Source organism: Echinococcus granulosus (genome assembly GCF_000524195.1).
Source record: "Echinococcus granulosus chromosome Unknown EG_S00095, whole genome shotgun sequence".
Taxonomy (NCBI): domain Eukaryota; kingdom Metazoa; phylum Platyhelminthes; class Cestoda; order Cyclophyllidea; family Taeniidae; genus Echinococcus; species Echinococcus granulosus.
In genome coordinates this window covers 124,131-148,293 of record NW_020170475.1, presented here as the reverse complement: position 1 = coordinate 148,293, position 24,163 = coordinate 124,131, and the positions used below count along the sequence as shown (strand labels likewise).

Genomic DNA, 24,163 nt, shown 5'->3' with positions numbered 1-24,163 from the left:
TCGTATAGTTGAAACCTGCTATTACATCATTTAGCACATCTAAACCATTTGAATTTTATATTTAAAATATTCTGCTGGCTTTTTTAGTAGTGCTCATGGAATTACTTTTAGCTTTACCGCATTCTGATAAATTTGCAGATCATAATTTGTTTCCAACCACCTCACGACTTCCAGTGACTAATTTCACTGTAGTCTGGCTATCGTTAAACTGTATAAATAGCTTCTCGGTCTAATCAATTTAAGCAGTTTGTACCTCCTCCTTTGCAGCACGATCATCCCATGCACTTTTACCAACACATCTATGAATGACTTTGATACCATTACTCGTTAATACTAAGTCTTTTGCCATACCAATAGGGCTGACAACAATTTGCAGAAGAGTTCTAGGGGGCTGCAATCATTATTCCTACAGCTTCTGTTTGATTACTTATATAATTACCTTAACCACTTATTATTTATGGGGTATGGCTGGCTACCTGCTTTGTGAAGGGACTATAAATATCTGGCATATAATTGATTTCGTGTTCATTGCTCAGTTATGCGGATTTTATATTGCTCAGTGTGAGTTTTATGCAATGTGTTTTGCATGTGTTGGCCGCAAGGTATCCTTGTTACTAGTTGGTTTGCTGTGAGATTCCAGATGACATGTAATCAAATATAACCAAACAAACATGTGACACTTTTTTGAAGAAATATTCCAGGAAACCTGTAAGAACTTATTCTTTAGAGGACGCTGTATCCCAGTTATGACGGCAGATCGATTTTTCTGAAGCTTAAATACGATACACCACTACTTCTTTCCTCGTACCAGTGACTAGCCACGACTACCTACAGTGGGATCTAATTAGTATTTTCACCCAAATTACTAGTACTCTTAAGCGATAATTATTTGTTGATAGTGAAGTGAAGACTTTGCTCATTTAAAAGGTTTTGGGCTAGTATTTTAGCAAATTTCTGAATGACATTAAGATGAGTAAATGCAACTAAAATAAGTTGATAGCCGAACACTGGGGCCTTACTTTCCCCGACATTACGAATTCTGTTGTTTAGTGCTTGGGTCGTGGTGAAGAATTTACGGTGCTGCATAATGCGTAGACCGGCGAAAAAAGAGCATAATTAATAAGGTAATCATTAACACAGAAGTAGTTTATTTGCAAACTAAACTGCTTCATGTTTACTGTAAGGTTTCACTGGGAACCCGAACCGTGGTGCAATTGTGCATTTATGCAAAGTAGCAATGATGTTTTGACCATAGCTGCTATGGTAGAAACCTTTTGAAATAGTCCTACCACAAATTTAAGGGGTAAGGCTTTAATATAGATTATGGATATCAAAATATTCTGGTAGAAATCGGTTTCCAGTGTTTGAGAGGTCGTCAGAAATGAATTTTAAGGCATTAACGCAAATATCACAACCACATCAAATTATTATGCCAGTAGCACTTGTCCCCTAATAAAATCACCCAGGCGATTAGACGGTGTATGGGGAATTGATAAACTTGCAGGCTTTAGGAGACTTGATGCCTTATAATGCTAGCGCACACTCTAGACAACGTGTTTGCGTCCGCCTGAATCTTGCCGGACTGCTGTCGCCTTGACAAAACCGGAGTCGTGAAAATGAGCGAAAGACCCAATTCCGTTCAAAATGCAAGGGTATTTTGCTTAACTCTTCCATCTTCTGCAAGGTATACAGTTTATTTTATTTACTCCCAACACACTAATTTTCATAAAATCCTTCCGTTTTGTTCTAAGGTGCATTAAGGCTTTAAAATTGAAGTGAATTTCCGGAAAAATAATGGGTCCCCACAATACGTGTCTCTAATACATGGAAAAATGTGGTATAACTATCACTTTGTAGCAGTAATCTCCACTGAATATAATAAAAATAGGAATTTAGCAATAGTAAGTTTTTGCTGTCAGTCTGTAAATTTTTCGAAGGCTTCCATCCACAAGATTTTTGACATTCACAATTTTCATTAAAACTTTATTTCTCTTAGAATTGAATCTGTTATTTATAAGTCAAACTGGTTGAAAACATTGGCAGCTTATGTTGTTCTTTTGTGGATTTTCCACAAAAACATATTCTTGTGTCTAACCCATGAAAACGCCTCGTTTTTGTTTACCTTCTTGCCCCATTATAGTGGGATGCCCTACTCGCCCCATTGCGCTAATTAATTTGCAAACAAATTTGTAATTTGTTGGACGTTTAACTCTCGGTTTGTGATAGAAGGGCCACTTAGGGGGTCAACAATTGTGCGTTTGTTGGGAGGGCCATGTAAGCAGCTCCAAGCCCTGCTGTATATCGACAGTGAATTTTCCGTCCTAGTATTATGGCTTCTTGCGTCTCTCGGAAAGCCTTGAGACTCCGCATAATCACGTCATCGATCGACTTGTCAGCAACCTTTGGCAGCTATACTGAAAGCACGTGATGGCACTACTCACCACTTTTAAGACGATAGTGAATTTATTTATAAATATGATGGAATGAAGAAAATAGATGCTCAAAAATCCACTTGGCGGAGCACTCCCTGGTACGAAATCATTATGGCGTTGAAAATTGATGAGTGTGGAATTATTTCACTCAACTTTATAATAATCACTGGCAAGAGGTATTATGTTGTTTACTGTTAATCTTCTTACTAATGCTTTTCTTGAAAAAGATTTTAAGCTTTAAATGGTTGAATTCAGAGCCGTAACCACAAATTATAGCAATTCTGACGTCTCCAAATCTAGTAAAGTGTCTGCCACCTTTAAATACAGCAAATAAAACAATTTGCATCTAGATGCAAAATCGGCCAGTAGGGACGACTAAGTGCTCGTCCGTGTTTTGGCTGAACAGTTGAATACTCGATTAGTAGGTTGCGAAACCAATCATCTGAATGCTCACAATGCGCAAAACGCAGCTTGATGGATTTACTCAAGCCTTACCTGTGTTTCGGCGCAATATCAGGTCTCGACTCTTCACCCCTGCAACGAATCAGCAAGGTGGGTTCACTGGTCTCCGCGATTGTGCACGTAGACTGGCCGGAGTTGCTTCATTAATTCGGGAACGTTCAATTGAATTGTCACATGATGAGCATACTTCTAAATCTGTGCCAGCACTAGATTCGTGATATAAATTTAGTATGATGCGGATCTCCATCAATTAGAGATTACCATTTATGATCGAATTCACTGTTGCACAATACGTCATTTTTTTGCACACTGTTAATTCATGTTGCATCAGGGCATAATGATTATCTTTTAAAAGTGGGCACACAGATAAAATTTATCGTATCATACCTTACGTATTGGTTTTAAGCCAGGAAATTGTGAAGGGGGCAAAATTTTGAGACTCACGTGGTCAATTTTAAATGATTCCCTTAAAGCAGCAGATGATCCGTAAGTGATCGCACGCGGATTTCTTTTCAACTGCAGCTAAACAATCGAAATCCTGGGAATGAATGATTCAACTTCTGTAGGACGTTTAGATAATGCTCAGAAAGTAATCGTCTTTGCAGGAGTCTTAAAAGCCGTACACTAACGCATAGTTTTTCGGTGAGTTAAGGTTTCATTTGGGGTAATCAGCGTAATGTCATATCCATACCGCAGATTCATGAAACGTAGGAATTCATCTAATTTACAGGAACTGGAGCACGGTCGCGGTGTTCGATAGAGCTAGTGTGGAAACAATGTGTGATAGAAGCAGAACTTATTGTTATGTATGGAAGCTAATCACGACGGATTGCTATACGAGGAGCTCTGTGCCGGTAACTGGGTTTTCAGTCATCTCGGTTAATCTTCCTTTATCACTGCCACCTTAATCTCATGCCCTATTTTTCCTAAAATATCGCCGATCGGAGGCAGGATGTTACTTCTGCTGCTAAGTAAATAGACAAACGTGGTGGGATTTTGTCATTTTGCGAGCGATACAACTTTATTCAACCATGCAGAATCTGAATCTCATGTACCTTAGTTGGATGGGAAGCAAGGATTGCAAAAATGTTTCCGTAGCATAATTCCCAAAACAGCTCACCGGTAACGCAATCGAATTCTCCTGCTGTGGCCTGATACGCTCACTTTCACTCGAGTCGTTTGATGTTTTCATGAATAATCCTCGACTTCATTTGCTTAGTAAAAAGGGTTTTTTGCGGAAAACTTCAACGATTGTTTTTGGCCGGGAGTCTTAGAGAGAGTTTAAGTATTACCGACAAGGGTACGTACATCCCACTCAAGTTTTGAATAGTTCTTATGCACCACAGTTTACAGCCTACACGCTCAGAATGAATTTGCATGATATCAAATTGATGGTTCCGCACGGCTTAATGTGTCTGCTTGGACGTGAAGACAAGCTCAGGATCCGCCATCCACCCGTCAGTTACAATAGAACCGAGCGGAAGGATCTAAGCACACGATCCCCACCACCCTCAGACCCAAATTTCAGCGCCCACTAGGACAGACGCTAAGGCCGCACTGCAGACAAGGTGTCAAGACGATAGAAAGGTAAACGAAAAACTTCCCCCATCAAATCACGCTTCCACTTCCCTAAACTCAGGGGAGGAGATAGTTTCATCCTTGTTAATTTATTGCTTCAGTAGGCTTCCTGGTACACAAACGAGGGCGCCCAAAAAGAAACCAAGCTTGAAATCATCTGGTCAGTAAAATAAATGTTCAGAGAAGTGGAGAGTTGTAGTATCAGAAGAGAAAAGACGAAGAGAAAAAACAAGGTACAGTGAACAGCGACTAAAGAGGTAAAGACAGAGATAAATCATAGTAGCAAGAAACCACACGAAATGCCAGCCTTTCATTTCACTAGTAGAAAAAAACATGATAACGTACATGCGTATGAGCGTACTTTTCTCCGGTCTGTTTCAGTCCTACAGGTAGGTCTCAGATTAAACGGGTTTTGGGGACAATTCTTATCTCGTTCTCGTTTAAAAAAGTGGGTTGGTGTGTAAGTGGCATCCGAACGGGTACCAATGGAAGGGAGAATGGTGGTATTTTTCGGGTATAAAAAAATATTCTCACAGAAAGACGGACTGCAGAAGTGGGGAGGGAACTGTAGGGCAGGGGCGATACAACTCAAACAATCCCGTCACCACTACCGCCCCCACCGTTGTCACCATGGCCACCGGCAGTATCCTCGGCTATGCCTTCAATTATGTGGATAGCATCAGCGTGACAGGCAGCGACGACGAGAGAGGTTGGGCACCACGACACACTGATCCACTTCTTTACAGAGGCTGGCGTGAAAACCGAGGTGATGGGCAGTTCTCTGGCTATTTCTACCGAACCAATGGTCCCAGATTCAGACAGCCCATTGGACATCTCCATTCTCAAAGGACGAGGCCAGGGAGCTGTGGCCGAGTCCGGTGTCGTAACATCCGGTGAATGACCATAGAAACCCGAGTAGAGATGAGAATCATCCGGTTCCATCTTAATGTTGTAAATACCGGGAGCACCCAATGATCTGTCGACTATGCGTATGTCCGACTGGTAGGATCCAGTTACTATAAACCTACAGGGAGGGAAGTTCGCCGCACAAGTGTGCACTAACCTATCGTCTGAGGAAAGAGAGAGCTTAAAATCATCGAAGAGCAGTTCCGTCTCGTAGATGCTGTTTAAATACGGCCGCAGATGTGACTGTACTGGATAGACTTCAACAGGAGCCGTTGTATTTGCCAGATCCCAAACTGCAGAAAGGTTAAAACGGAGGGGGTGTACTTACCTTTGACGGACATAAAGTCCCGAGAAACAATGAATCTATCTGAGTTATTGAGGAACTTCAAGTCGGCAATGGAACTGAGCAGGATAACGATGACGTTTTGCTCGGAGGCTGGAAGGTTGTCGATTGCTGAAGGAGAGAGGTGGTGTAAAGGTGGAAAAGGAACGCCTACCCAGTGCGGGTTTATCACAAAGTGCGGTACTACGAGTGTCGCAAATCCGAAGGGAGCCACGATTGGTGCTATAGGCAAATAATGACGGCGAAGAGGGTGAAGTTGCCAAGCCCGTGATCAGATGAGTTATATCCTCGATACGATCAGGCATCAGGTCAACGATGGCTGAAGCAAGTGATGAGTTAGGGGAACCAAAATTTTGAGACAAAACAAGTAAATAATAGGAAAATGAAAGTGGACGTAAGTCCTAAAAGGGTACTGAACGCTTCGTAGTCAACGTCATAGTGCCAGAGATTGATTCGCAGCGGATCCGATGATAGAAACGTTTGTTGATCGAGAAAAAGGGCAAGCCCCGTAAGAGAAAAGCCATGACCACGGGCATAAACCTTCTTGTTGTAAACCCTGACTACTTTGTTCTCCGTTGGCAGCGACTTCCATCGGGGAACCTTGATGTCTGAGTTGGAGCGGATGGCGACTTTTTTGCGAGAACCAGACTCCGTGGGGAAGTTCAGATTATCCATTTCACGAAGAGGAACCTCTGCTACCCTCCAGAGTTTTATGGTTCGCTCTAATTTTTCGAAATGAAAAAAAGTAAACAAATGCTTATAGTTGCCGAAATATTGACATCGGAGACCACACAGAAGACACTCACCGTTTGCAGATAGAAAAAAGTGGGAGGGCCCGCAACAGTTAAGCCAACGAATAAAAGTGAGTTTTTCTTCAATCGCTTGAGATTTAAGACAGTCGAATTCGGGTTCATGACTCAAGAAAGACTGATAAGGCTTTGAACATGCGTGAGTGGAAAAGCCAACATCCGATCTCTATAATCGAAGTTTGAAAGCCAAAATATCTAACACTTTGACCCAGTTCGAGGATGCTTAAGATTCCATCAGAGTTACCATAGGCAAGATGCGTGCCTTCTTTATTGAATTCTAAGACAGATATGGCTACATCGATCAGTGAAAATCTAATTAATTGGCATACCCCCAGATCCTTGAGTGCGGTTAAGTATCTCATTACAGTAAAATTTAACATGGGAATTGTCTACCAAATCACCTTAAAGAATGCGAAACTTACGATCAACCGAAATAGAGCCTTTTACTCCGACACCTGAACTTGTCAAAGGCAAATCCATTTTCGAAGGTAGCGGGATAAATGAGAACCATTAAAAAATACGTCTATGATCGTACGCTTTTAAAATTTCATTGAATACTAAAACAAAATACCTATATAACCACAATGCTATAGTACGCAACTTGTCATTGATTCAGCCTAAGTTGAGAATAGTGTTTATTTGTTGGCATTCATAAAGAGCATAAAATACCGAACTAAGTCCATATTACTAAAAAAGGTATTACCAATGAAACCTTGTGAAACAAATATTTGTTAGCAGTAATTGTTAAACAAAATCTACGAACAGAGTACTTTGGGGGCAGAAAAACACTAAAAACATACTAAGAAAATTTTGAGATCCAAACGCCCTAGCAGCGTGCTTGATTGTTCATGTGACCATGCAAGGGCTTACATTTCCATAAGCTGCACTTCCACTGGGCGGCTTGGCCTCCTGATCATGCCCGTGGTGTCTTAGCCTCTGCATGTAAGTAAAGTATTTTTTGCTACACTACCCTATAATCTTAAAATCGAGAAGGATTGGTGAATCCAAGCCACTAGTCACCATCTAAGGAGACAAAGTTATATGAAATAATGTGACTTGAATGATCGAGATTAGTGCACTTTCATCCTTGACCAAAGTAATTATTATATGTTGGAATATTGTTAAAAAATTTTGCTTCCCTTTTGACATTTTTCTCTGATACGTAATCTGCAGCACATAATAATATTTAAGGCTATGTTAGTAATGTTGTGCAATTTCAAAAGTCATAAAAATGCCTACTAAATTTGTGCCAAATATTTGCAAAATTTGAGTCTTAAGTGTTATACTGAACTATAGACGGGTTTTGGCTATGCAAAAACTTCACATCACATGGAACAGCTGAAGCAAGCACTAAAAGTTTTGCAAATAAAATGGCATACAAATCGCTTTGATATCTTTTGGCGCTTTGGCTGCAATTAGGCGTTTGTTTTCACAACATCTTTTTATTTGACTACTTTGACGACACCTAATCCCTTCTGTTGATTGGCTCGCATTGTTTGCCTGCTCCGCGGCCTGAATTGACCCGTTTCCACACTGAAGGCATGCAGGTGCATGACGTTATAACGATTTCGTCTCTGGGAGCATCAAAAAGTACGACAACTCTTATATTTTAAGAAGTTTCCTTTAGCCTTTGATTTTGCCTCCCACATGCTTGTCGATTCAGGATTGAGCTTTGAGGATGCACGAACATTTGCCTGGGACACAAATGCTGGACGGGTAAATCTTTGATTTTCAATTATCGATTCAGATTTTTGCTGCTGGAAAGGCCAAAATTCAGGGCATTTTATCAGTTGGTGGATCGGCAATATCTGTTAATTGCTTCTCTTATGAATCAGACCCCACCATCCCGATTGGACTCTCAGTAATCGATGGGTTATTCACATATGCTTGAATTACCTTTTTTTATAGAGTCCTAGTTGTTGGTAAGGCCTCTGGAAAAGCTTTTGTAATCGACCTGAGTAATCTTTCTTTGAAGGTATAGGTTCCTTCCTAACCTCTGATTATCTCTCTAGTATGAAGTTCCTGTTGCCAGCAATCTAAGTGTATGCAAAAGCTATCAAAAACATATGATTTGTGGTGGCAAAGATGTTCTTTTTTCACTTTGGAATTTGGAATGGCCTACTTCTCCTGTATTTTCTGCAAAGAACGTTCGACCTGATACGTTGGATCTGGAGGTCCCCGTCTGGATCTCTGATGCCTCCTTTGTTGAAGGCTATGAAGATCGCCTCTTTATGACCTCATCAAAATATGGTGATGTAAGACTCCTCAATTTGTGTTGAAGTTTCCAGTTTTGCGTTTACGATGTTCGCAGTGGTCAACGACGTCCTGTGTCTCGCTCAGCCTGGAGAGTGAGTCGAAAACAGGGCAAAAAGTCGGTCGGCACAGGTCGGTATCCTGCGATGCTTCGCGATCTTGCTGTCACACGTCCCGTCACCCGCTGCGTTGCTTACACCTCTGCTCCAGGAGTTGGTCTGCGCGCGATTGCTGGAAACGCCATTGGCGACATCTGTCTATTGGATTTCCGCGTGCCACACGCCAGCTTGGTATTAGGTACAGTTGCCGAGTCGAGGCGCAAGGTTCGCTCAGTTGGTACGAGGGCTGCGGCACCGCCCGAGCGCGTTAAAGCCTACCAGCCTGCGGCGGGCGCGATCACAGCACTGGTCTGCGGCGGTGCGGGCTGTGCGAACTTGCCGCACGCGATGCCTCATGCTGCCATCAACAACCAGCCCGTGGTCGTCTCTGCTTCCATCGATCGATTCCTTCGCGTCTATCACCGCGACTCTGGTGAACTTTTGACCAAGGTACGCTCCCAGAATTTGGCAGTCTTATTACCAACAGTTTGTTCCAAAGTTCATATTCTGGTATCTTGGTCCCTAACGAAACTTGCATCGGCTTAGTGAATTTAGTGTGTAAACTTCAAGCTTTACCCTGTAAATTATTCTTTGTAAATTATTTTAAGAGCACAAACTATATTTCCTTTCCATACAGCTAAGGCACCTCCCCCTTTGGTCTTTCAGCTAATTTTAATGTCTTTGTTAACCCATAACAGGTGAGATTTTTCTTCCCTCTCAGTGCTAGTCATTTTGGAATACCCTATCTCATTATAGGAAGCCAATAAGACTCCATACCTACGCACACTTCGGTAGCTTAGTGGACTTTTTCCGTCTTTTTTACCAACAGTGTGCTCAGGACCAATTTGTTGTAGAGGTCACTGTTGGATTTGGTTGGGCAAATGCGGAATTTCCTCTTGTGTTGCGTAGGCGCAAGCCAAGCCGCAAGAGAACGTGCCTTAGTGAGAGCCGTGGGTTTATTCCGCTACACTTCCCCCTTCACCTGACTCACAGGTGCATTTCGACTCATCGTCAGAAGTGCATTTCTTCGCACCATTTCAATGCGCTTTTGTCTCTTTAATCACGCTAGATCTTTACAAAAACTCCTATCTCCACCTTCCTTATCCGTGACTCGGCCAAATTCCCCATGAAAGTTTCTAGTATGGAGGAAAAAGTGGATGCAGAAGGATTAGGGGAGGAGTCGGACGAACTTTGGGCTGGTATGGAGACCCTGGAGTCCAAGGACGAACCGCCGATGAAGAGGACAAGGAAATGTGGAACCAACGCCCACTCGTGACCATCCTCGCCTATCCTTCTAATGTACATGTTTTGCAGTATTATCCTACAAATTAAATATAACCCAGTCTAAGTACGTACGAACGGGTGTTCATTTGTTGGAAATGAGTGCGTCGTTGAACACGGACATATCGAGGGAATGATTGAAAATGACTAAAAGAAAGTAAAACTAATTTTTGGGAGTTCGTTGAAAACGTGACCACACAGATAGGCTGAAAAGTTGTGTACAGTGCTGTACGGAGTAAATATGCCTTGAAGAGACGCAGAAAAGGGGGGGGAAGGGGAAAGGGAGGGTTCAGACTGGTAGAAGACCCAGGTAGATGGAAGCGATGAGACTGAGAATGGCTACTGCGATTGCACTTCCGACAAAGAGAATTTTACCCTTTGCTAAAACGAGAATCCAGGTATTGAGTAAGAAGAACAAAGGATGATATTTGACTAGGAAATACTAGCCTATATCCACATTCTGCGCCTAATGTTCAGTAGTTATTCAGGTTCAACCATAAAGTCAACCACTTGCATTGATAAGTTTTAAATGAATTAACTCAACTGCTTTGCCCGGTTCAAATTCCACTTAATTATGCTTGTTCACTCATCTGGGATTTAAAATTGTAGGGTCTAATATTGGGCATTGAATTCTAACCAATTTTAATCAAGCGTTTAGTGATGTTAATGTTTTTTCGTCATGCCTTATGAATTGATGAAGCGGAATTCGACCATATCCTTCATCCACAGTGCACTAATCTCACACCTTAACTTGGTAAAGCTGATTTATCGAATCGTATAAATCGAGGCAACATTCAATGCTTGACTGAATTAGGTATTAAGGAAAACAGTACGTAAATCAGCTTTACTTCTGAAGCCTTTTTTAATGCTATTAAAATATGATTACAAATTTACGAATACAACAGCTTGCTTACACCGTGAGACGGAATGGGCCATCACCTCGATATCAGTGATGATATTACGGTCCGAGAGTTCACCATCTGTAGAGCCTAGGAAACAGTATTAAAAAAATACAATTTAACTATTAAACGCAAGTGATCTTCCCCTCCTCAGGATTTCGGTTGATTCATCAAACCACCTGCTGCAAAAACAGCATTCAATAAAGTAACTTCACCTTTCAGTAAGCATAAAGTAAATTCAAGAAATAATATATCAAGCACTCACGAATGAGTGCACAGTTAAGCGGGTTCTCTGATATCACACAAACAGGGAGCTGTGACCATAGACGGTCACAGAAGCACAGTAATGGAAGAAGTTGGAATGCTGATAAGTTTTTACTACACGTGTACGAGTGCCCAATCAAAGGATGCAAATAGAAAATTTTCCCAAGATATAGCTGTGAGCATCTAGTTTACATCTTTTGAAAAAACGATAAGAGTAATTAAAGACACGGTATTAATTAATGGTGTGGAATGAGATCGTCATCATTGCGTACTTTTTAGTTCTGAAAAAAAAACCACTTTGTTTACGAGTTGAAGATGAAATTCGCGATCAACTTAAAACCAACGATCCCATAGACACACAATGATAATGTGATGCCAATTAAATTACATTTTATAAATAGCATACGAGCGGTTCGTAGAAAACCCGAAGACATAGTACTTGCCAGACAACAAAATAGGCTCTAATCCAAAAAGTGCGAAATACTCTTTCGCTGGGATAACTACACGCAAATGCAAAACGAAATGAGCGTTGAAGGAGAGGAAATCACACACTGAGAAACAAAGGATGATTTATAAACTGTACAAAAGATGCATCGGTAATGCACCATGAAAGAAGAGTAATCAAAGCTCGCAAGCTTAAGGAATGAAACAAAGTACTAGGAGCACCAGTGAAAAAAGGCGTTCAGAAGACTTCACTCAAAGCAAACACTGCGGCAAATGTCAAGCAGTAATAAGAATCAGTACCAACCAAAGAAGCAGAGTGAATATAATTTACCAGCATCAAAAGTCCGCTCCAGTTCGGTGTCCAGACACGCGACGCCGAAGACGGGTTCAGCGTCTTCGATGCCCATCTGGTTGGCGTTGCCCAGAGCCACAATAACCACCCCCTCGTTTTCCACTTTGTCATCCTCAGCATCGACCTCAGTGGCATTGAACTCCAAGTCAGAGGAGAACTCGCCGCTGTCGGCAGTGGAAAGGCGATCGCCACTGCTGATGCCGCCGCCAGCGCGCAGCAAGGCGGGTGGCGTGGCACTCCCAAGAGGACGACAGAAGAGCGCCACTCGACGCACCACGTCGTCAGGAGTCTCAGAAACGAACTTATAGTCTGACAGAGGACACGCCGGGCATGCGGGAATACGCACCAACACTCGTGAAGGCAAGAGAATGCGACCACCTTTGTGGTTGAAAAAAGGAAAGCAATAATTGCATTAGGAGCAAACGTCAAGTGGAATGATAGTGGGTGCGTATGGTTATATAAAGGCTATCCCTACCTCTACGTATAAAGGGCAAAAAGAGTTGTTGTATTAAAGAGTTTAGCCTTGCGACTTGACTAACGGGTGAGAAGACAATCTAACGCTGGAACAATCTCTGAGAAGATTAATTTATCACCATCACTGAAAGACGTCATCCTCACCCCCATAAACATAAAATTGTAACTAGAACTGCTGCATAAATAATAAAGCAGTAAAATGACGTAAGAAATTGGCTAAACTGGGAAAACTAGACTGTGTTTCCCCATCACAAATGGTAATTCGAGAGGCATTTTAATGAGGCTTAGATCATGGTTCAGTATCACTGATTCTGATGCAATAAAAGCACAGATCGAGTCTACCGTGCGCTGCATCGTCATCCCACCGAAAGTAGTTTATGGGCCAAAATTGACCAGCATCCTCACGACACACCTTAATTACAAAAGACCGAGAAATTATGACAAGAATCCACGCATAATCGTATCATGTAAAAATAGCATTTAACATTATAAACCACACACACACGTAACCTCACTTGCAGACACTATTCAACAGAAACACCAGGAAATCTTAAAGTACCAGTTTTTGGGCTCTAAAAAAGGAGGCAAACCACGTCACCGCCAACGAATAGCATCTGTAGGAGGCACCGGTTGATCAATAATCCGTCACAAAAAGAAATACCTTCACAATACCTCTTAGTGGCGTTTAATCTGACCTGAATAGAGTTCAGCTTGTATCTCCCGTCGGTACAATTGCGAATTTGATTCTTGAGATGACAACTAATACTTATGCAGAGGCTTTGCAATATGCGAAATTCAAAGTTGATCTGTTACAAAATAAATATTGAGAGCCAAAGCTTTCAGGTAAAGCCTCAATTCACTTTCACAGTGCCGAAGTTCAAAAAAATACAATATGCGGTACTGTAAGATGAATCGGGAATAATATCCGAAATCTATAAGGTGGCACAGATATTTATTTATTGTAACCTAATCGGGTACCGCTTCTGCTGATCGATAAAACCAAAAACGTGAATTCGTGCAATACTGTCGAGCAAGCTACATGAGGGTGGCACAAGTGGATTTAATCCACGGCGATTGCCCAGAATGAGGAACGTTCTTTTACTGAAAGACATTGCAAGAGCGTGAAAGTTAGAATAGCTCTTAGTACAGCACCTAGCTGCACAATGCACAATCGGAACAAGACTATCTGTGATCTACTAAGGTTGGATTTTTGTCCCAACTGTAGATTATTCTGCGAAAACTCTAAGATTCTAGGATTTACCATCCATCCTAATTAATCCTTGCACCAATCGAAGCACTAAAAATATTAAGATAAATCACAGTCAAGATAAATTTGCTATAGTGCTCTTATAGGCAACATCTAAGTAACAGAAAATTATCGATGCGACCTGGAAAGAACAATTAGATTTCAGCGACTCGAAATCTTCGCAAAAAACGCGTTAAATAGAACGCTGGCAAGGAGAAAGAAGCTCCTCCAAGGAGTTACATTGATTTACTCGATGTTCTATTCCTATCTGTATGCATTCTGTAAGTCTCGCGATTCCTAAACGCGTCAAAATGACACAGTGCATCAATACTTTTCATTTTCAAACCCAACCTACTCCAATCCATGCAAATACGAAAAGACGGAAAGCTTAATCGATTCAATCGAATAGATGCATAATTTCAACCAGCAACAGTGGCAGTTCAAGGCAAAGGGAAGTTTAACAAAACGCCAACGTATCCTTAATTTTGAATAAGCATTAAATGTCTTTTAACACGAAAAAAGGGGAGGATTTTTATTGAAACCACCTGCTTCTCTGGCAAGGTATATTATGACAAACAGAGACCTGGTAAACGGTAGAATAACCGATTTCAACAGATCGGTCTTTAAGGGGAGCATCGATGACGTGTGAGCGTGTGCATGTTGCTGAAGCAGAAGGCACAGCAGTGTGAAAAACAGGGGTCGCGTACGGCCTTGTCACGAGTAGAGAGGACAATATCGGAGGACAGAGGCGTAGGCATTGACAAGTAAACTCTGGTAACCTCTCCTCCCTCATGAAAGCACACTTCTGTAGTAGAATAATGCTATCTAGGTGCTCAAATGGCACAATGTCCATTGAAGCTGTCTAGCACTGTTTCTGGGGGCACGGTTGTTAAAGGGTCATGAGGAATCCTAATCAGCCAATTTCTGTTGGCTATAAACGTTGATTCGATTTTAGCTTCAGCAGCTCACAACTGAACGGCAATTTTCCGCATTGCATTCTGTCGTTTGTATTAAGTTTTTTAGAGTGCATCGTTATTCGCTTGATAGTAACGTGTCTTTAACAACCCGGTTATCCCGGAAAATAAAAGCAAGGCCGTGTATCAATATGGCCCGTTGATCTATTCTGGTGGCAAAATCTGCAGGATGGAATCTAGGTAATTTTAAAGACAAGAAGTATACGTAGTACTTTTCCAAATGTACCACTTTTACGACGAACGGCTACGCAGAAACCCTTTAAACAAACACCTACGCAGTAGAAAAAAGGTTTAGATAACAATAATTGTTAGATTCAATAAAAAGAAGGGAGGTGGAAGACTCCACAATGGCAACAACAGCACGTACCATCCCAAGCTTAGTGAAACGTTGACTTGAGGGGATGACCCGTTAAGGGGAAAGCGAAGCGTAGGGCACTTGCAATTTTTTTGTTTTTCTTCAACCACATAAGCACGGCAGGCAATCATGGGGAGCAGATATTTTTGCGATATGCAGGAGGGAAAATCGACCTCCCAAGAAGCATCGGACCTTGAAAACCTTACCGTATATGATTCGGTGGTTAAGTGGAGACTGTCATTTGATTTGATTTTCATCACCTCTTTTGCAGCTATTCAATAGTGAAAGATCGACACAAGGTGGTTGTTTTTAAAAACGTCTACCAATCCTGACAATGTTGGTATGAAATCTTTGAGCGATGACAAAGAAATGTGTGATATAATCAAATAACTTAAAAAAAAAACTAAATTAAACGGCAAAGCAAACTTTAATGAATTATTTTCGAAAGGAATCTTATTTTAATTGGTGAAAATTTAACGGTTTGGATTGGTTTCATCAAAATATAGGACAAAAATTGTTTTTACACTCGATATTTATCACTCCCGAAAATAAGACTCCAAAACCCACTTTTAGCCATAATCTTAGAAAGAAAGATGAAATATCCAAAAATGAGATGGAAAAATGGCTATCGCCTGGGACTTGTGTGGGAGTTTGAAGTAGCTTTCACAATATGGCACATACAGCTCAAACGGTTGCGAATTTCGCTATTCATAAAACTGTGGAATTTAGGACAAAATTGCTTATTTAAAACGACTGCATAAAATATTTGTAAAAAGAATTGCCTTACACTCCATTTCACCGCTGCTTATCTGCAATTCTTCGGTGAGGAGTTCGAGGCGCACTAGAATGCTGTGTGTTAGATCCCGCTGAAAGGCCTGGAGAAATAAAGGACAAATTAAAAAAGTAAAAATAATTGAATAAAAAATATGGACAAATTCAAGATGAATTCATCGGGAAATTCAAAAAACCTATCAACCACCCGTAAATTTTAGTCAGCTTAAAAATTTTTAGGAATATTTTTAACTTTTATTAAACAATCTGTTTTCATTCTCATTGTTTTTTCTTAAACACAGTAAAAAGTTGTGTTAAGAACAGGAAATACAAAATCAATGTAAATGAAATACATAAAATATCTGTTACACCACATGTTGGCGGGACAAGTGCGAGCATCTACTGGATGGCCTCCAAGTCACCAAAACTTTTTGAGCTTAGCAAGCGCGCAAGAGTGCTTGGTTCGTGTAAGAAGCCTCAAAAGTATAGTGATAGATTTAAATTGGATAGAAAAGGTTACCTTGAGCGCATCAGCGACAGTCGTGCCATCAACGGGGAGGAAGGCAAGACCAGGAATCCGTCCATGGATGGTGAGGATCTTGTCGCCTTCTGGACGCGGCGGGCTATCGATGGGCATGGCCAAGGCGTCCGAATAGTGGCCCGAGTCAATCGACGAGCAGGAGCTGGTTCGCTTCCAAGAGAGAAACTATTGAGGCAAGAAAATCCCTGAACTGTCCCTTAATACTCATTAAAACGATGTGCTTTGTTGAGAACCGTAGGTGTGCATGTGCGAGATGTACTTATAACTCGGTTCATAGGCGCTTTATACACTGGACGTGCATTCTTAGACGGTGAAGGATATTTATTCATCACTGTCCTAGACGTGCTGGTCTTAGCTCTATGACAATCGCTATGGTAGTTATCCACTCAAACGCCACTGCCAAAAAGACAAAAAACAATCATTTGGTGATTCAAGGAATCAAACGATATTTTTTCCTACAAATTCGTTTACATGAATTTTCAACTTTCAAAAACACGTTTGCATTGAGAAACTATTCGGAACAGATTAGAAAGGAATTCAATAAATGCGTAGTTGGTTCACTTTGAACTATTTTCCCAGTAAATGATTAAATTGCACAAATCTTAGTATATATGCAAATATAATGGATCGGCATGTTACCGAAAATAAAACTACCTACAATCTTAAGATTGATTATCAAAAATGGGGTATTAAGGCTGTAAAAACAATAATAGCAACATTGGCTTGCATTCTCTACTTGGAGGCAATTGGTCATATAAGCAACTAGCCTTACTTCAATTCAATGGAATATCCAAGGGGTAATGGACAAAATCAAACCAGCAGGATTGCCAGTATGAGTCTTAAAAAACACGAAAACTGGTTAAATTTGATACCGTAAAGTATTGTTGATTTTACAACAGAAAAAAAGGGATAGCACAAAAGCAAATGCGACTCACATCAGGGCCGAATAGGACAAAGTTTGCGGAATCCCAGGAGTTAGAAAGATTCTGCGCCGCCTCGGAAAAACTCTGGAACTCCGCCTTTGTTCCTCTATGACGCTTTGAGTGACGAGCAACCTTTGCGATGGATTTTTTGTGGAAGAGGGGATCCGACTCGCATTTCAAGTCACCATCGACAAGAAGTCGTGTCTTTCTGGTAATGGCCTCCAGGAATGGCGTCGCAGCTCCCTCCAGTTCCTGAAGAATCTTCTCCTTCTGTCGTTCGGCTGGAAGGTAAGCCTCCAATGTCAGATTGATGTGGGTCTTAATGCCCCTCCACCTATCTATCACCTGTCGGACTCTCACATCAACTGGCCGCAAAAAGTCCTTTGGGTGAGAGAAGCCAATTGCTTTGGCAATGAAGCTAAAGAACAGCAGGGTTGGATTTAAATGCGCCACGAGCGTACCTCTTAGTGAGAGGATCTACTTGAAGGAAAAGCTTATCACGATCGGTTAAAGGGGCAAACTTGTCTGTGAGTGGATGCTTTTCGGCCAATTGAATAACATGCAATATCTATACATCGAAATGAAATTCTATTATAAACATGAATACCTCTCTAATTCGTGCACTTGATTTAGTGAAATTGAGAAATCCGCAGTAGTAGACACCAGATACTCTTAAACCAGCAGGAAGCATACGGCATATTTTCTGGCACTCAAGCTTTAATTCCGATGTGTTAATGGTGTCAATGTTAGTGAGGTCTTTTTCAGTAGATGCAAGAAGGAGGAAAACGCACTCGTCCTCCTTGACGGACTAGAATACACTAACTTAGATAATAGAGAAGGACTCACCCCACTGATTATCAAGCCGTAATTGGTAGATTTCTGTGAAAGACAACGGTCATGGAACTTTTGCTCAATGGACAGTGTTTTTATCATTGTAAGACTAGAAATGAAATAGTGAAATACAGTTTAATACGAGAGAAGTGAGTTGGCACACCCAGATCAACCAATATACATTAACAATTAGTTCTAGTGAGACCAGACATCGAATAGAATAGAAATTGACAAGCAAACTAAGTAACTAGGCTTGCTCCAAAATGAAATCGACTACACGTCCACGAGGAATAGTGGTAGGATAAGGAGTTCCCATAATAAAACTAAATCACATCTGATATTGACTCAGGATGGTAAAATACTTCGCATTACATATTTGCATAGAACTCACCAGCTGTATGAGTATCGACGCCAACGTCAACCAGCACAAGTTAACAGGTTTGCCCTACAGGTATCATCGTGCTATCCAATAAACGCGTGACCTTTAAATTGTAGCGGATCAACAAAAATACTAGTAAAGTATTTGAACGGTATATTTCGTATTAGGCTATCCCGGTTGTGACATTTTGTGGGACCGATACAACGAAATTAAATCAGATTGGCAATCTGTTATTTAAAATTTATGCATATAATATTAAATGGGAGAGAGGTTGGGCAATTAATTTTAAAAACAGCTTGTTTGTGAGCACCAACACTATCATTATGGAGTAGATTTGTTTGAAATTTTTGATTTCAAAATCAAATAAACTTATTTCTTTGACACCCTATTTAAATTTTTTATTTTACGAACTGGTTTATTCATAAAGAAAATATTGATAGATGTGCTCCTTGGCCACTGTTCATTTCTCAGGCATGGCGTATCAGAATCCTTTTTTGTGCAGATATGGCCACTTACTACATGCATCCGCCACTAAACACGAATTCTGTTGGCTTGCCAGTTTGTCTTACTCGTCGTTTGACCATGTGGACTATCAGAGTACCGCAACGCGGCTTTGGCGCCAGGCCGTAGGTGTCCCAACACCGATCTACGCTAGTACCACATGTTTTTTGATAGCCTTTTGACCTTTTGAGACTTAAGAGAAGATTTGTGAGACATCCAGAACAGATAATTGAAAACGGAGACCCGTTCATTTGATGTACCTTCAACTTACACATCTAATGCACTTTTACGTAGAGGGTTTTTGTGTCCTGCATTACAAAGTAATATTCGTTGCAACCTTTAAGTAGTACAAATAAATTTTGGGCTCGCTACATTCTTACTTAGTACTCACCCGTTGCTTTTATTCCAGGCCTCAACGCATTACTAAAACACCGTCGTTAGTAAAGTTCTAATACCCATTAATCATTAGGAAAGTGTAACGCATTAAACGGGGATCCATACACTTAATCCGAGTGACATCCTGGCAAAACTTGATTTGCCTGATTTAGAAGAAACCAATAGCTTTCCTTGCGTCGTTGAAACTCTTCCAGCTGAGACTTTATTCTCTGGTATTCTGCTTGCGGCACACGACGTCTTTTTAAAAACACAGAGCAAAAACGATTTATGTCCCATTAAGTGGGTAACATTTATTCCTGTTACATTTACAACTCACCTCAATTTTTCAATTTCTTGGCGATGTTGTTCGGCTTCACAGCTCTTCGCGATCAGTTCAGCATTAAGTTGGCGAATGTTTACAATCAATTTCACCCTTTCCTGTGCGAAGTCCGATCAAAGCTAATCAGCATTCAGTATGAAAATGTAAATTCCGTGATGGTTTACTTACTGATTTGAATTTCTCCAGTAACCTCAGGTATGCCTCTCTGACACCTGCCATTTCACAGAGCCGGTCGCCTCCATCACCATAATCCTTCATTGATATGATTAGCTTCTAATGAACATTACCTTTTCAGGAATTTGTTCATCTGTAGAAGTAATTTCCTTTAGTGCACGTTCTAAACTCTGGATTTGATTTTGCTGGGCTCTAAGTTCATGTCTAGCCATCGCCAATTCATCTTTCAATGCTGAGTTTTGTGCCTCACTTAACGAAAGCTTCTTCTGGGTCTCAGTCCTTAATGTCTCCGACTAAAATAATAGGTTATGCAAATGGTGATTGTATATTTACCACACACCTCCCGAGCGAAGTTGATGCTTCCTTCCTATGTCTCCTAAGTAAGTGACCTTAATCATAACAATGTTTGGCTATTTTATACGTGCTTATCGAGCATCTATTAGGTACAAACTGCATAAATTGAAGCGATGGGTCCTAAGTTTGGAAATATATGGAGTATCGAATTCAGTGAGGTACGATTTCGAGAGTACCCATAAGCATTTTTCACAGCACTTTTAGTCCTAACAACACCAGCTATGGAGTGTGCTCCGTGCGCAGGGCAAATGTAGGCACAAATGCAGCAAGAAGCACATGAAGCAGACGCTCTTGATAAATGATGGGTTACTAGCTTGCTATATATCAGTGCTCTGACTGATTTTAAGGTATAATCACTTTATTTATTCGTCCTGCAAAAGTGGAAATCAAAAGCATCCCTATTTTTACCGCATAATTCATTAACTGACGTCATACCATTATGTATGTTCAGTTAAAATACTAAAGTGAAACCGTGTGATTCAATAATATACAAATCTTTGTTCTAGCGACACCATTAAACCACGTGACTGAGGGTCCAAAGCTCCTATGCGATTGCTATTAATAAGGCTAAGTAGCAGAGGTTCTTACCTCAGCCAAGGCCTGTGTTATATCTTTGTGCTGAGCTGTTAATTCACGAAACCGTGATTGCGTGTGTTCCAATTGTCGAAGCATTTCCGCAGAGCGATTTCTCGACTCCTCAGTGGAATCAACCATAGTTTTTCGAAGATCTGACTCCCGTTGCGCCATTTCCTGTTCACGCTGTTGATGCAATATCTCGACCTCTTCGAATTTGGCTATGGCCACAGCCAATTGACTGGCAAGATCTGAAAGAAGGCATTTTAAAATGCCTTCAAATTCATGAGTGTTACATAAGGAAACAGGCTGAAAACACCAATATGATAACATTTTGACCTAGGTGGAGGAATATGACTTTGATTTTAGAGTACTAAATTTAACAACCACCTAATTTAGAGGTACCGCATTTTAATTTTTGGCAATACGTGCACATACCATGACATAAAGCATCTGCCTGGGTTTCTGTAAAGGGAATATTGTCAATATATATTGCCAATAAATGAGAAAGCGCCATACATCTATTACGTTTGGGATCATGTATGAGAGATCTTGGCAGACGTGTCTACTTCGTAAATAGTTCGGAAATTCAAATCGCCTAAAGCATAACGTCAAACATTTTCACATTTTCGGACGATGCAGTAAGAGTTTGATTTATTTCACACTTCACCTCCTTAGAAGTTGTAACAAAAGTCGATAACATGCGAGAATTGGTATCAGTTTTCGATATCAAACGTAAACAAGTCGAACCAATAGGGCCAGTGATTCATATCGTTTGATTCAAAGCATCGATTCATCGAATTCGGATGTACCAAGTTTCGCCAATTTGAACTTCCCTTGCCGAGAAGTAAGAGCTAATGGAACATGTAAATATGCTAAGAGAGGGAGGATTAGACTACTAAATCAACATTATCAAATAAAATTAATCCACTCGTAAAGATTCATATTCACAAATCGAGGCGTAAAATCGTAATTATGTAGTCTATTTCTAGGTATAACTAACCCGTTAAATCATGTATTCTCTTCAAACGTGTTACTTTAAACGTTTTCAATGGACCAGAAAGTGGAAGCAAGGTTACTAATTGGAAACATATTTCTAAATATCCCTTCAAAAATAGTAGAATGCGTCACACTTGCCTTGGACTTGGAAAGCCAATTGATCACGCTGGCGCTCTACTTCCACTCGCTCCCGCTGGGCTACCAACCGGCAGTCGTTCAACTCCGTTCTTAAGCATTGCACTCGCCCCTCGAAATGCTTCTCCGAGCTCAACTTTGCTCGCTCACAGTCAACTATGCGCTGACGGGCAGCCTTCAGATCAGCCTGGGTGCTGGCCAGGCTTTTAACAAGCAATTCCATCTTAAAAAAGTCGAATAAGTTGTTTCGAAGTTCTGTCTCAAATTACACCCACCTCTTCACTCAAGGACTCGCATTTTGCCACCAGCGTGGCCCTATCCGTCTTCGCTGCTGTTAGTTCTTCTATAGCACGTATCAGCTCATTCTTCAGTTCACACCTAAGTAGCATCTAGGTGAAACAATATGGAATGATCTACATCTGTGTATCATAAAGACGTTTTGACTTCTCCGCCTCACCAACAACGAGGTGGTACTGTGCGCACATCTGTGAGTTTTCGCGATACAGGGCAGCCAGGGTTTCCGTGTCCGACCCGAGAAGAGAAGAGAGGCGAGTTACGACTTCGTCATGAGACTCAGCTATATGCTGACGCTTGAATTTAGTGTAAATGACATTTATTTGACTAATTCAACCTGATTTACAAAAAGGAAATTTGTGTACTAAATGTCTGAAAACAAGAGAAGTGTCATATCTTGGTTCTTTATAACATTCTAATTAACTAATATAATTTTCGACTAGCAAATATACCCGGAATGTTTCAGAAAAATTGCACTTGATCTTTAACCGAACCGGGAAAATATTGGTAACTTGATTGCCTGATTTAGATATAGAGTGGATTTGAGAAAACTTGGGAAGATTCGTGCATTAGAAGAACACTCTCCAACGCGTTAGATACCACTCAAAATAAATATGAAGCAAAGCAATGGAAATGCTAAATAAACTTGTAAATTGCTCCGATAATTAGCAGCCCCAAAAATACTGTAGCTTGGTCAACAAGTAGGTCAACTTAGCACGTTTAACAATATGCTGAAAAAATGTCAATAGCAATGTATGACATCTGAAAGTGGTTGCTAATTAAAGAGAAATAAAACAAAGGCAATAGTTGAATCGAACCTCTGATTCTCGGAGAAGAACTTCCATTTCCCGAACAGATTTTGAGCGTGCCCGAAGTTGCTCGTAGTCAGTCTTTAGTTTCTCAAGCTCTTCTGTTACATAAAGACATTCGGTCCGCGCAACTTCAATCTCTTTGGTGGCGCTGGCAAGCTCATCTTCAGATTTCTTCTTTAGTGCATTCCCAATCTTAAATAAATAAGGCATTAGATAATCGTTAGAAACTATATGTTGGATTTTTACCTCAACATACCTTACACTTTATCAGCTCAAGACTCTCTGGTGAGAGTGCACTCTTTTGAAGTTCAATGCACAGTAACTCGAGTTCACGTTTCTCAGAGGAAAGTCTTATTAACTCAAGGTTCAATAACTTCTTCTCGTTTAGCCATTCATGCAGTGCACTGGTATACCGCGACTCTAAATCAACATGTGATTCCTGTCCGTAAAAAATGTATTTGATTCCAGCAGTATGCACAGGTATTAATAAAATGGAGGGGAGCTACGGCTCCAGTGCAGAAAATAACTTTTGTTTGCATAAAACAGGTTTAACAGTGTATGCCTTAGTATTAGTTGATTTTCCAGGAGGAAAAAATTTACCTGTAATTGTGTGTATGCAAATTTAAGATGGGAGTAAAGCTGTTGAAATCTTTTGGCACTGGTTCTCTCATCCAATAGAATATGCGAAGTTTCAACCAGTTCACTTAAAGGCCAATCCTGCGATTTAAGGCATGGATCGTGATTCGGTAGGAATTCTTCATTGAAATACACATCACTTTGTGATAAGGCTCTGCGTCTCATTGGGAATCGCATAAAGAGCGAAAGTTCTTGCCTTGACCTTATAAACATGACAATTACATTAAACAATTTAAGGTCGCCAGAGTCAAACATAGCGCCTAAATTTCCAATTCATATTCCTACTATATTAGCAATATTTGTAAATACAAATAAATCTGCGGCTGACGAACAAATTGAATGCTTGGTTTCTCTT

At 40.7% G+C, this 24,163-nt stretch overlaps 3 protein-coding genes across 3 annotated transcripts; 1 reads left to right on the top strand and 2 right to left on the bottom strand. All coding sequences in view use genetic code 11, as the record gives it.

The window, feature by feature from the left end:
- Positions 1-5,060: 5,060 nt before the first annotated feature.
- EGR_08075 (Protein phosphatase PP2A regulatory subunit) lies at positions 5,061-7,010 on the bottom strand (the record flags this gene model as incomplete). Its single annotated transcript, XM_024497324.1, has 9 exons — positions 5,061-5,496; positions 5,536-5,671; positions 5,707-5,832; positions 5,876-6,040; positions 6,135-6,443; positions 6,528-6,696; positions 6,731-6,822; positions 6,860-6,931; positions 6,953-7,010. The coding sequence occupies 9 exons, from the start codon at positions 7,008-7,010 to the stop codon at positions 5,061-5,063; spliced, it is 1,563 nt and encodes a 520-aa protein (XP_024348262.1).
- Positions 7,011-8,177: 1,167 nt separating this feature from the next.
- EGR_08074 (WD repeat-containing protein 74) lies at positions 8,178-10,157 on the top strand (the record flags this gene model as incomplete). Its single annotated transcript, XM_024497323.1, has 6 exons — positions 8,178-8,246; positions 8,278-8,402; positions 8,439-8,505; positions 8,543-8,785; positions 8,819-9,331; positions 9,951-10,157. 6 exons carry the CDS (start codon positions 8,178-8,180, stop codon positions 10,155-10,157), a joined length of 1,224 nt encoding a protein of 407 aa, XP_024348261.1.
- A 294-nt stretch (positions 10,158-10,451) lies between these two features.
- EGR_08073 (hypothetical protein) lies at positions 10,452-24,021 on the bottom strand (the record flags this gene model as incomplete). The annotated part of the gene is given in 20 exon segments (XM_024497322.1): positions 10,452-10,543; positions 11,077-11,151; positions 12,101-12,499; positions 15,958-16,045; positions 16,462-16,647; positions 17,418-17,823; positions 17,867-17,973; positions 18,013-18,213; positions 18,252-18,345; positions 19,132-19,308; positions 19,829-19,929; positions 20,000-20,104; positions 20,119-20,298; positions 20,948-21,183; positions 22,064-22,289; positions 22,342-22,444; positions 22,484-22,656; positions 23,179-23,364; positions 23,429-23,611; positions 23,773-24,021. The coding sequence occupies 20 exon segments, from the start codon at positions 24,019-24,021 to the stop codon at positions 10,452-10,454; spliced, it is 3,567 nt and encodes a 1,188-aa protein (XP_024348260.1).
- Positions 24,022-24,163: the final 142 nt, after the last annotated feature.